Source organism: Prionailurus viverrinus, chromosome B2 (assembly GCF_022837055.1).
Source record: "Prionailurus viverrinus isolate Anna chromosome B2, UM_Priviv_1.0, whole genome shotgun sequence".
Taxonomy (NCBI): Eukaryota; Metazoa; Chordata; class Mammalia; order Carnivora; family Felidae; genus Prionailurus; species Prionailurus viverrinus.
The window spans coordinates 134,941,325-134,954,160 of record NC_062565.1 but is presented as its reverse complement, the minus strand read 5'-3'; the positions used below and the strand labels follow the sequence as shown (position 1 = coordinate 134,954,160).

The window sequence follows — 12,836 nt, the reverse complement described above, 5'->3', positions numbered from 1 at the left end:
CAGCTGGGACGTGATTTCAGGGACTTTGCTGGTCTACACCTCTTGCCCGAGTCAGTCAACAGCCCTGTTTCCTGGTTCTAGCCGCTTCTCTAGCTGCACCACACAGTCAGCGTGCTGCGTCCTGCGTGGCCGACCTCCCGGCTGTCTCTGCTCACGACTGGAATAGGAGGCGTGTTACAGGTCAAGTCTGAATTTTCTGGCAGCACAGCGTAAGGCAGATTGCTCCATGCCTGCTCAAAGCATACAGTGTCTGGCGAAAGCCAGATTGAAGATAGCTAAACTCACACGCCAAGATTCCAAAGGAAAAACTTAGCTCACATTTTTCCTCTGCACGGTGATTTTTCTTTTCCCTCCTTTTTTTTCTCTTCCTTTTTTTTTTTTTTTTTTTTTTAAAGGGAATCCCCATGTTTACACGTTGAAATCCAAAGTGCACCAGTGGTCAGTTCACAATTCTGTGACCCATGAACATCTGTGGGCCAGGGTGTTCCTTGGGAATCGGCGGTGCCGGGCGCTGTGAGCCAAGCCTGCCCTACGCAGAAAGGAATTCTCCAGTGAGTGAAGCAGTCAGCGAGGGAAGAGGCCTGGGAGCGTTCAGGGCCTGGTTACTCTCTAGCTCGGGTTTTCCAGAGGCATGTCTGCACTCGACTTCAACTAGTTTTATGAGCTGTATTTGACTTTAGTTTTTGAGGCAGGTCCTTCTGAAGCTCCTTAGAGGAATCTTCATTTTACCTTTAGGAAAAATAGAACTCTCTAATCTGCGGTGGGCAAAATGGAGCTCAAATCCAGAAATAAGAAGCCCTCTTTGTCCTTCGAGTAGAGAGAAAAATCTCAGAGGGAACAGGTTTATTTTGACATCTGTCCCGGAGGACTTAGTGCTTAGTTAGGGTCTCCCTCTGTGGAAGGGGGTCCCACAGGCCCCACAGCCGGGCGAGCCGCAGGGAGAGATGGCTTCAGTGTGGGGGGGTGGCACTGGGGGTGGTTGAATGTGCCTTATCGTTTCCATTCCGGATTTAGGTCGGTAGAGGGACTTTGGCGGTATCGTCGTTTTGATTTGTTCAGTATTCACAAGTTCGTCGAACCCTCAACGGCAAAACTTAGCATGTGGTGTATTTGAATCTTGTATATTTCTGCAGGTTTTTTTTTTTTTTTTGCCTTGTTCTAAATTTTTTTTAATGTTGATTTATTTTCTAAGAGAGAGAGAGAGAGAGAGAGAGAATGAGCTGGGGAGGGGCAGAGAGAGAGGGAGACACAGAATCCGAAGCAGGGTCCAGGCTCCGAACCGTCAGCACAGAGCCCGATGCAGGGCTTGAACCCACGAACTGCGAGATCGTGACCTGAGCCGAAGTCGGACACTTAACCGACTGAGCCACCCAGGAACCCCTGTTTCTGGACTTTCAATTCCTTACGTATAAAAAAAGGACAAGGGCTAGATGGCCGCCCAGCCCCATGGCAGTTCGAGGGTTCCGTGAGTTTAGGCTTGCTTCTCTCCTAGTTGGAGACCAGTTCCTCTGCTCCAACTTCTCTGCTGTAGTCTGGGTGCTGTAAGAAGAACTGTGTCCCCCACAAAATTCATATGCTCAAGTCCTAACAACCGGTACCTCAGAATGTGGCTGTATTTGGAGACAGGGTCTCTACAGGGGTAATCAAGTTAACATGAGGCCATCAGCATGGGCCCTAATCCAATACGAGTGGTGTCCTTATTAAAGGAAGAATTCGGGGGTGCCTGGGTGGCTCAGTGGGTTAAGCGTTCCACTTTAGCTCAGGTCACAATCTCGCGGTTCGTGAGTTCGAGCCCCGGGTCGGGCTCCGTGCTGACAGCTCAGAGCCTGGAGCCTGCTTCGGATTCTGTGTCTCCCTCTCTCTCTGTCCCTCCCCCACTCATGCTCTGTTTCTCTCTCTCTCGAAAATAAACAAAGATTTTAAAAAATTAAAAAAAAAAAAGAATTTGGACATAAATGAGTGTGCACAGAGGCGAGACCATGTGAAGACAGAGGGAGAAGATGCCCAGGTACAAGAAAGACACGGGCCTCAGAAGAAACCGATGCTGCTGACATTGTGACCTCAAACCTCTAGCCTCCAGAAGTGTTAGAAAATAAATTTCCGTTGTTTAGGCCAGTCCATCTATGGCGCAAACACTCTGAGCTCTATATCACAGTGAGTTTTCTGAGCTGTGAAAGATGTTCTATGGGGTTTGTTTGTTTTTTTTAATAGACTCTTAATATTGGTTTTAGCCTAAAGCAGTCTTGTCTTTCCTAGGATATTTAAAATACTTAAAAAAAAATGTTTTCTTCATCACCAGACATGAAGGAAATTTAGTAAAATAAACCCTCTTTACTTTTACTTGAAGGGAATTTCATAATTTCGACCCATAGAACAATTGTTCTGAATGCTTATGGATCATCAGTCCGCCTTCTGAGAAATACTACCATTATCTACACGTTTCGTTTAAAGCCAAATAGTTCGCTGGATGAACTTGTAGGTGAGAGCACATTTCTGAAGAACTTCGGACCAAACACGCAACTCCAGATGGGGTGTAGTCCGGGTTTTGTTCAATACTTCTGTCTTTAAAGGTCACTCGGAGTCAAACATCATGTGACCAACTTACAGAACAAATTAAATGATAAAAAAAAAAAAAAAGGTAACCATTGGTCACTTGTTTAAAACTCAGGCTCTTGCTTAACGTAAAGCATGTTATCGCCAAAATAGATTTTTCTTTCCCTCAGTACCAAAACTCTGGTTCTTTCCTTTTACAAAATAGCCACAGGAGTTGGCATGGGGTGCCCAATTGCTAGAAAGCAGGGGACTCCCTGGCTCTCTGCAAGTCCCTTTTGAGGTGGCTGTGAAATTTCTCAGGGAGAGCGTTTCTGGATCAAAACTGCTCGCTTGGGAGGGGAGAATCACCCAGCTTTTTGAGGCTCTGTGTGTCTGAGAAAGAGATCAGAGTACACGCTAAGAGGCGTGGTGGGAAGGGTTCTGACCAAACCCCGGACAGCAGACCAAGCAGGGCACGTGGAGGCGAGGTCAGGTGCTCAGTATCGTGTCCACACAACTAGACGAATGAATGCCTTGCTCATTTTCTCAGCCAGCTTTTTGGTGTCACCCAATGATAACACGAATAGTGTTTATAGATTAAAAGAAAACCCATCTTTCTAAAGATCACAGCTTGAAGGAAGAAGTTTGGCCGATTAAAAAGGCAGAGGGCGCTGGGAAAAACTGCAGGCACTTTTATTTCCAGCTAGGAACAGAATGGGGAAAAAATTGCAACTTATTTATATTCATTTATTTATATGGATGATGAATAAGTTAAGGAACACTTCATCTCAAACACAGATTGCTTTTATTTTAGCTAAGCTAATGTTTCAGTTCCATATATATTTTTGAATTTCCATCAATGTCAAACACCATTTTTTTCTTCCTTCTTCTTCTTAAAAAAAAAAAAAAAAAGGATTTACAAGCACTTTTACGGCACTCCAGAAGAGTAGGCTGAAGGTTCATAATAATAATTTTCCTTTTAAAAAACATCCATCAGACCAAAATAAAATCATTTTAATTAACTCCTTCCTGAGTAACTAAAACCTTGGAATGTGCTGAAAGGTTATAATAAATAAGGCAGTCAAAGATCAACCAGCTTAAAATGTATTTTTTTTTTAAATTAAACTATGTAAAATGTACAATATATTTCATGAAGTACAAACTGCGTTGGGCTCAGGGCCAAAGAAATCCTGTCATGTGTGCCAATAAATTGATGAAGTGCCTTGACTTTTAGGACGTAGAGACTCTTTGTTGGGGCAAAACAGCATTAAGGCCCTGCAAGTGAATAGGTCAGCATCTCTTGTTGGCATGGTCTAATGATCACTGCTGACAGTAAAGGCCTTTGAACACACAGCTGGAAGTGCTCGTGTGAACTTGCACTAGGACGATGCATTTTGCAAATGACCAATGGGTCCCGATGTTCTGACGAAAGCAGAGATCACTAAGCCAGTTCCATTTTATTTTCAGAGAGTGAGCCTGCACAGTGTGTAAACTAATTATCATTCTTTATATGCAGTTTCATAGAAATGACTCACAACGTACCAGGCGCTGTTCTTATCTTTTGGTTTTAATAGGACAGCTGTTCTCTGGGTTGCTTTTTAAGGTATGCCTAATGGTAGGGCCCTGGTCTCTCTACACAGGACAAAGGATATTTCCTCTTCTAAGAACATTTTTCTTAATCACGTCTCTGCCCCAGTTCTCTGAGGCAGAAAGGAGGCCCACCAGTGGCCAAATGCTGGACTTTGTGCCTCTGTGGTCCCAGCCTTCACTGGACTCCTGTGGGGTGGAGCCTTCTTAATACATCTCATGATAAAGTAGCTTTAGTGCACACTCGACAGGTTCCAAATGACTTGCTTTATATCTTGGCTACTGTCCAATTTTAGTGAACGAAGAAAAAATTCTAGAGAGACTTGTTGGTTTCTGAAAAGTAGAAAATGTGTAGCTTGTGTAAAGTCAGTCTTATTTACTATTAAGTACTCCCAACTCACACTCTGCTAGTGCTCTTGAAGGGCTGGCTCTAGGGGAGAAAACATGAAGGAGACAAAATCTGTCACATGTATCCCGTCTGCCACCACCCCCCGCACCCCTGCTTCTCAGCTGGCTGTATGTTATCCACCCAGAAATATATGCGTATCCAGAGCGGGGGGGGGGGGGAGCAGTTAAAGATGAAAACATTTCAGTATCCAAAGACCCACAGGGTCATGAGTCGGGGGCAGATGACAGGAGAGGAATGGGGAGAAGAGACATTTCAAGCAATGGAACTGCCCCACAGCTATGCACCACTCTGGGGGCAGACGCCTGCTCATAAAGCTGGTCAGGCAGTCTCTTACCAGAAGCTCTTGCTTCTTAATGTCTTAATAGGGGTTCTCAGGAAAGAGCTGCTTCCATAACCAAGGGGGTTGGAGTTTCACCGCTGCCTGAGTAGAACTCAGTACCCCTTTGGACCAAAACCAGGTACCCTTCAAGGGACCAGAAGGTGAAAGATGCCATTATGGTGGGACCCAGCTTGGCCAGGGGTTAGACTATGCATTGTCTGTGGGCAGGCTTAGAACTTCTGCCACAGGAGTCAAATGCCAGAGCTAAACCGGTTCCCGGGTCTCCAGTGAAAACGATGCTGGGGAGAGAGATGCCATGTGGGTACAAAGAACACAACCGAACCAATTTTCTGATGTCACATGACCTCCAGAGATGCTCGTGCCTACACTTTTCCTTACACGGCAAACAAATTCTTTTCCCTGCTATGCTACTTTTAGATCCGTCAGAATGGTGCTTGGAAACAGAGGGTCTCAATGGAGCTTGCCCTGCACCTTGACCTTGGAAAGTACTCAAGGCTCTGAACTGGTTGGGGGTGTGGCACAAGCTGACTTGCCATTTCAGAGAGAAGTATGCTGCTGTTGGCAAAAGTGTCCCCTGAGATGGACCAGAGGCAGAATTCTACCCACGTGGGTGGAAACCACTCATCCAGGGGCATCCTCCCTCTGAGGTCCTTATCAGTCTTACCTTCCCCTCTTAGACACTTCTAGAGTAGATTCCCTGGTGTCTGAAGTGGTTTTGTATTTCTACCGAATTATGTAAGTCTGGGTGTTTCCTACCACTGAGGTAATATCTTTACAAGTCATTTTACAAATGATAAATTATTGGGCTATGGGCTGTATTTCTCCCCCTCCTCTCATTATACTAGAGGGAAAAAGCTATGTTATGATGAACTGCCCTGTGATGGCGCCATCTAGTGTACCTGGGAAGGATCCGGGGAACCAGGAAGACCCAGAATACAGTTAAGAAAGACCCGCAAAACCGGGCATCTCCCAATGACCCCAACATGTGGGAATGTTTCGTTCTTTTTAATGCAACTGAGCATTAATTTAGTCCCTTAAGGATTTTTCTTCCCCCAACAAAAAACTTTCCGGAAAAGGGAGATAAAGCCAGTGGAGGCAACACAGTGCTGGCATCACCTCTTATAAATATCTTCTAGCCACTTCTCGTCATCTTGTTCCTCATCATCGATCGGCTCCTCGGTTTCCAGTGGAGTTGGAATAAAGAACTGGGGTCTCAGAGGGGGCCTGCTGACGTGGGACTTCAGTCCAAACTTGCGTTTCAGCAGGTGGAACTGCTCTTTGACGTAGTGGTAGAACTCATACTCATATCTCATTCGCTGGTAGAGAATCTGCACGGCCTCGGGGGAGGGGACAGTCTTCTTCACGGTCACAGTCATATTTCCAAGTTTCCTATGCTCTGGAAGAGAACCAGAGTTGCATATGAGCAGTCACCTGTAATGCTTTCGCGCAAAAGGAGTAATGATGTCCTCTGCATTATGTACATAATACCGGCAGCTCCTATGGAAGGAACCTCAGCGTGCAAAGAATGGAAGGGGAAAAGGGTGCCCAACAATATTTAGAAAGATTTCACCTTAACCTAGGTGTTAATATCGACATTAGTTGACTAAACATAAACTACCTGACATTCTTTGCATGGGATGCCAACTATGTAATTTGACCACAGTTCAATGAACTACAAATTATACATTCCTTTGAGCAGCAAAATTGACCCATTTTTCCTTTTTTATTTCCTGTTACACACACACCAAGGGCTTTCCTTTCAGGAAGAAGCACAGGAAAAAGCTCTCACCACTTGCCAATCATCTTGCTTTTTCTTTTAAAATATTGCTACGTATTATTGATAGTTTAACTAGATATAAAAGCTATTCGCAGTTCATTATTTCAACAGGGCATTTGTTAAGAAAAATAAAGGGAGAATTGCCAGATTTCTTAAACACAATGTTAACTGTTATAAATTGTGAGGGCTTTTTAAAATATGGTAAATTATAACTAAAATCTGCTTAGTTTTATATTAATGACTAAAAACACAATGTGTTATATATTTACAAAACAAAATATATCTAACAATATATTTAATATATTAACAATATATTATATATAATTATATATATATTATATATATTATATATATAATAATAAACAATATATCTAACAAAAAATGTTATATGCATCATAAAATTTTAAGCTTTTTTTGTTCCGTTTTATTTATTTTTGAGAGAGAGAGAGAATGTGTGAGCAGGGGAGGGGCAGAGAGAGAGAGAGAGAGGGACAGAGGATCCGAAGTGGGCTTTGCGCTGACAGCCGCGAGCCCAATGTGGGGCTCAAACTCACAAATCATGAGATCATGACCTGAGCCAAAGTCAGACATTCAACCAACTGAGCCCCACAGGTGCCCCCAAATTTTAACCCTTTTAAAGTGTACATTTCAGTGGCATTAATTACATTCATAATGTTGTGCAACCATTACCACTATTCCCAAAATTTTCTTATTGCTCCAAACAGAAACTCTGTACTCCCTTCCCCAGGTAACCTCCAATCTACTTTCTGTCAATGAATTGGCCTTTTTTAGGTATCTCATATAAACGGAGCCATATAATAACATGGTCCTTTTATGCCTGGCCTTTTTCACATAGAATCCTATTTTCAAGGTTCATCCATATTGTATACATGTCAGTATATGAATAAATGAATAGTACTCCATTGTATGGATATACCACAATCTGTTTCTCCATCTACTCATTGATGGACACTTGGGTTGTTTCTACTTTTTGACTACTGTGAAGAGGGCTGCTGTGAATGTTTGTGTACAAGTATTTGTTTGTGTCCCTGATTTCAGTTCTTTTGGGCATATACCAAGAGTGGGATTGAAGGCCTATGGTATTTCTATGTTTAACTCTTTGAAGAACCACCAAGCTGTCTTCCTCTGTGACTGAACCACTTTGCACGCCTGCTGGCAACGTACAAAGGCTCCAATTTTCCCAGATCCTTTTCTATAATTGTTATTTTAATTAAAAACATTATAGTCATCTCAGTAAGTGTGAACTGGTATCTCGTGGTTTTGATTTTCATTTCACTAATGACTAATGACGCGGAGCATCTTTTTATGTGCTTGTTGGCTATTTGTAGATTTTCTTTGAAGAAATGTCTATTCAAGTCCTTTGCCTATTTTGAAATTGGATTGTTAAAATTTTTGTTGTTGAGTTGTAGTTCTTTGTATGTTCTAGATATTCTGCATATATATCAGGTATATGATTTGCAAATATTTTCTCCCCCATCTTAGGCTCTCTTCACTCTGTTGATAGTTACCTTTGATGAATAAAGGGTTTTGATTTAATGAAGACCGATATATCTATTTTTTTCTTTTGTTACCGGTACTGTTATACTAAAAAAAAGCACTGCCAAACCCAAGATCATGAAAATTTGCCGGGATGTTTTCTTTTATCATCTTACGAACTAAAACTTTTGTCACCAAAGTTGAATAGGTATATTACTCACCGAACATAGCTCCAAATGGCTGGTGCTAAACTTGGATTCACCTGACAGGACAAAGGCCTGTCATTTTTTACAGCATTTGAGATACTTTCTGAAGCCTCCAATTGCAATTCTAATGAAGAAATTCTTGGAACAATCATGGCCTAATTGAAATAAGGGTGTTGCTTTTCCAGTTGAGTCTTTTGAAAGGTGTAATGCACATTTGGACATATGAGTTCTAGAATTTTTGTTAAAGAATTTGGCATAGTCTCTTCTGAAATGGGTTTCTGATAGAACATTTTATAATGTCTCTCTTCTTTGCAGATATTGGCTATAGCTAATCTGAGGAGAGACATATTAATAGGCGTATCCCTTTGGGTTTTTAAAACACAGAGTTTAAAAAATTGGAACTAGGGGTGCCTGGGCAGCTCAGTCAGTTAAGCATCGACTTTGGTTCAGGTAATGATCTCACGGTTTGTGGGTTCGAGTCCCGTATCGGGCTCTGTGCTGACGGCTCAGAGCCTGGGTCCTGCTTTGGATTCTGTGTCTCCCTCTTTCTCTGCCCTACCCCCGCTCGTGCTCTCTCTCTGTCTCTCAAAAATACATAAATGTAAAAAAAGACTTTAAAAAAATCGGTACTAAAGACAGACAAGGCACCAAGAGTTTTCAGTTAACACTGAAAGGCACAAAAAACATAACTCACTCGTTTCCAGACTCCTACGATCCCCTCCTCTCAAAGCACTCTAAATTGTGTAGCATTTTGCTATTTCATACCATAAAAAGTATTAGGATTCCTGTGATTTTAAAATAAACTCTTTAATTAACTTATTTAGCCCAACCTGGTCTAAAAAGAATATATATAGATTATATATTCTCTCTCTCTCTCTCTATATATATAGAATATATAATCTATATATATATAGAGAGAATATATAGAATATATAAAGAACTTTACAAAAATATATATGCTGCAATTAGTGAAACAATTAAGGAAACTGGGCAAAGGGAGTGTGAGGCTAGGAAGGTCAGCACTGGGGATAATGGCTTCCACCTCCTGATCTGGAAGGATCTCCCTAGAGTACTGCTCTTGCCTCTTGCCCCAGTCTCTCTCTCAGGAACCAGGGCCAGAGGGGTTTCTCTGAGCATTTGGGGGAAGGAGTTGAGATGCCATTCCCTCTGGAGAGAGTGCGTCTGTCTGCAGAGACTTCACAACTTCCTGCAGAGGAGGTGAGGGCTTCCAGCCATGCCTGGGACTTGGTGGGCAAGTCTGTCTAAGCCAGGATGGAATATGACCGGCCCACTTCTCTGCACATCTAGGCTGCATTCATGTAATATACCCATTCAAGTGATTTGGTAAAGAAGCTGACATTTTCATCTCCACCTATCTGTCTCCAGCGTCTATTTCTCAATGAGTTTAAAACCCAGGCAGGGAGACATGGGTGTTATTTACTAGTTCCCCAAACCCCAATATCGAGGGACATAAGCTGAATGTTATGAAGTACTAAGTACTTGTGCAGGAGGTGGGTTGAGGGTTTGTCCCTAAACTTTCCAACAACCAACAAAGAATTTAACACTGAACTGCTCTTCATTTAAAACAGTCTAGTCACATCCATTCCTGGTTATAAACCATAGAGAAATGCCTGGTATGAATTTTCATAAGAAAAAACTGCAATGAAATTAGTATCATTTTTAGTAACGTCCTTTGAACATACGCAGCCATGAGTTTCCTGGGTGACAGAGAAAAATGGCACACCCCAGGTACTCAACTTGGGCTTGATCAGGGAATATGCTCCAGGGTAGAGGTTCTTAGCCCGCCTGAAAACCTGATGAAAGCTCATGCTCAGGAAGACAGGGAAGGTATATGGGCTTCTGGAATTTTCCTAAAAATAACACACGGCAAGTATAATCACTGACCACAAAGCCATCCAAGAAAAGTATCCGTTGACTTTTTTATTCTAGAACAAGGAAATTTCCTAGATTAGTCTTCAAGATGAGTTGGATGCAAAATGTTGACTTGCTATTAAGGGCGATTAACATCAAGCCAGTAAAATTTTGAAACTTTTAACAAAACGATAGTATGTGAAGGAGCTACACATTCCCTTCTTTGGTTAGGATTAGGTAACTGGGCCAACTGTTGTAAAGCTACTCCTGGCTCATCCCAACCGACTCTCTTCCCTGTATGCTTTCCTCTATTGCCGAGGATGGGCGAGTGGGTGGGTGGGCAGAGTAGGCAGCCGTCTGTCGGAACTGACACAGTGTCACTTAAGCACAAGTGAAAAGAACCAGGGTCTATCTGCATCATTAATGAATTGATTTGGCAAGAGATGATGACAGTCGCAGCTAAGCCTGATCCCTTCCGGTGCATTGTTATAAGAAGAGCCACACTGAATGAGCACCATGGTCATCCACTCTCCTTCTGATCCCTCCCTCTCAGTTCCCCAGACCCAGACCTCTTGCCCTGCCCGTCCTTGAAATGCCAGTGCCCCCCGGGTGGTACTGGTCCAGCCTTTCCCCCTCCTCCTTCCTTACTCTCCGGTGGTGTCATCCAACCCTCTATCCTTAGTTTTCATAATACTGTGGACGCAAACCCAAATGTTTATGTAAAATGATCACAGCTTTCCTTTTCCCCTTTTGTTTTCCACAAAGCTGCCAAATTCAAAAGGAAGGTTAATGACACTGCCAGAGGATGGTGTCCTGGTCAGAAATTAAGAGCCCTGCTTTGTGAGAGAAGAAACAGGTTCAGATTCAACCAACATTGACATGAGCACCTATTAGAGGTTTGGATTATGCCCATATGCATGTTGTTTTTAAAAATATTTTCAACCACCCTATGAGGCGCTCTGACCCCCATTTTGCAGAGGGGGAGATAAAAGCTCTGGGAGATTAAATGACTTGCCCAGGGTCTCACTGCTAGTGAGTAAGTGACTGAGCTGGAACCTGAGCCCGGACCTCCTATTTGTGTTGAGGTTTCCACTAAGTACCGGGCCATAACCAGTGAAGCTTTCATGAGCCTGTAGAAAATTATCACCTTCACATGGAAAGACTAGAGGGAAGTTTGCCCTGTATAGTTAGTCGAGAATTTCTAAAATCACATTTCAAAGACATATGGTTATGTGTCTTGCTGTCCAATAATCAGTGCTATGGAAAAGTCATTTCATTGCTAAGTGTTCCACATTTTTGTAAAATGCCAGACTTTCCCTCCAAACCAAACAAAGCTACGTGAACTGTGGAATCAGTCTCTCTCCAGATTGCCCTAATAGCAGTTCTAGAGGAAGTTGTTAGGAATTTTTGGAGACTCTTCTTATTTCAGCCACCAAACAATCATGCTGTAAGAATCTACACTCATTATTAGCATCCTTTGGGAAGTGAAGTTGCCCTCGTCAGGAGGGCACATACTGTAGAACGTAACCACCGGAAGTGAAGACCTACCCTACGAGTGGCCTTTGAAACTAGCGGGAACTGAGAGATGACTTCAAGGGGCTCATGTCTCTGGTCCCCACTGGTGAACAGTTCAGAAGGAGGAGACAAATTCAGGGCTCCTTCCATTAGGGCAGGCCCAGCAAGAAGGCAGCCTGGGATCTGACTGGCAGGCTGTGTGATTTGGCCCGCGAGCTATTTTTTTTTTTTAGAAATTGACTTAGTTGTTGTTAAGACTTGGTGTATTTCACATGGAAATCTGGATTTCTGGCTTCTCTCAAAGTGAGGCAAGATTCTTCTGGAGCTGAGTGTGGCTGAGTGTGGCTGTGCACCCCTCCTCCCCCTCCCACCCCCCCCCCAACCCGCCGAGAGAGGTCAGTGCTCTCCATTTTGTTCCAGACCCCAAATGCCAGTTGATTCTTTTATGTTACTTCCTTGGCTGTTATAAAAAAAAAAATGGAGTTTTATGCTTCTGCTTTAAAGGTTTTAAAATTCTGGGTTTCATGAACCCAGGAAGCAAGTGCTCTATGTCAAAATGAAGGCTTCAATTAGGCCTCGTTCATGTGTCCGATGTTGTCTTCCTTTTTTTTCTGCCAATACTGACTGAATAACTTTTCTGCACCAGGCATGAGAGATATAAGCAACGAATGGGACTTTACCATCATCATCAGCTGCATCACTAGGCATTTTTGAGAGAGCTTTCTCAGTGCAAAGAACTTGAGAATTTGAACATGCACTTGATCCTTACAAAAACCCCAGTGAGGCAGGCTCTCCTATTATCACCATTTTACAGATGTGACCTTGGAATTTAGTCACTTGTTCAAGTTCACATGGCTGTAAGTGGAGAAGCCAGAAGTTGGATCTGGACAGTCTGGCAACTGAGCCCAGGCTCTTGACCTCTCACATTGTTTATGGCCAAATGGAGCTCGTGGTCATGGGGGAGAATCTCTTCTCATGGGCTTGCTCATGATGGGCGCTAATAGGGCATTTCATTCTGGTTTGTTGCATCGTGTCAACATTTTCTTTCCCTGGTCAGAAATCCCTCATGGAGAGATCAAGCTTAATGTGCTTGTCTCAGAT

General features: G+C 43.0%; 1 protein-coding gene across 1 annotated transcript in view; it reads right to left on the bottom strand.

The window, feature by feature from the left end:
• Positions 1-3,209: 3,209 nt before the first annotated feature.
• Positions 3,210-12,836, bottom strand: part of UST (uronyl 2-sulfotransferase) — a 306,460-nt gene continuing 296,833 nt past the window's right edge. The window contains exon 8 of the mRNA XM_047860296.1: positions 3,210-6,264. Coding sequence (XP_047716252.1) covers positions 5,981-6,264 — 284 coding nt within the window. The 3' untranslated portion in view covers positions 3,210-5,980. The remainder of the gene's footprint in view (positions 6,265-12,836) is intronic.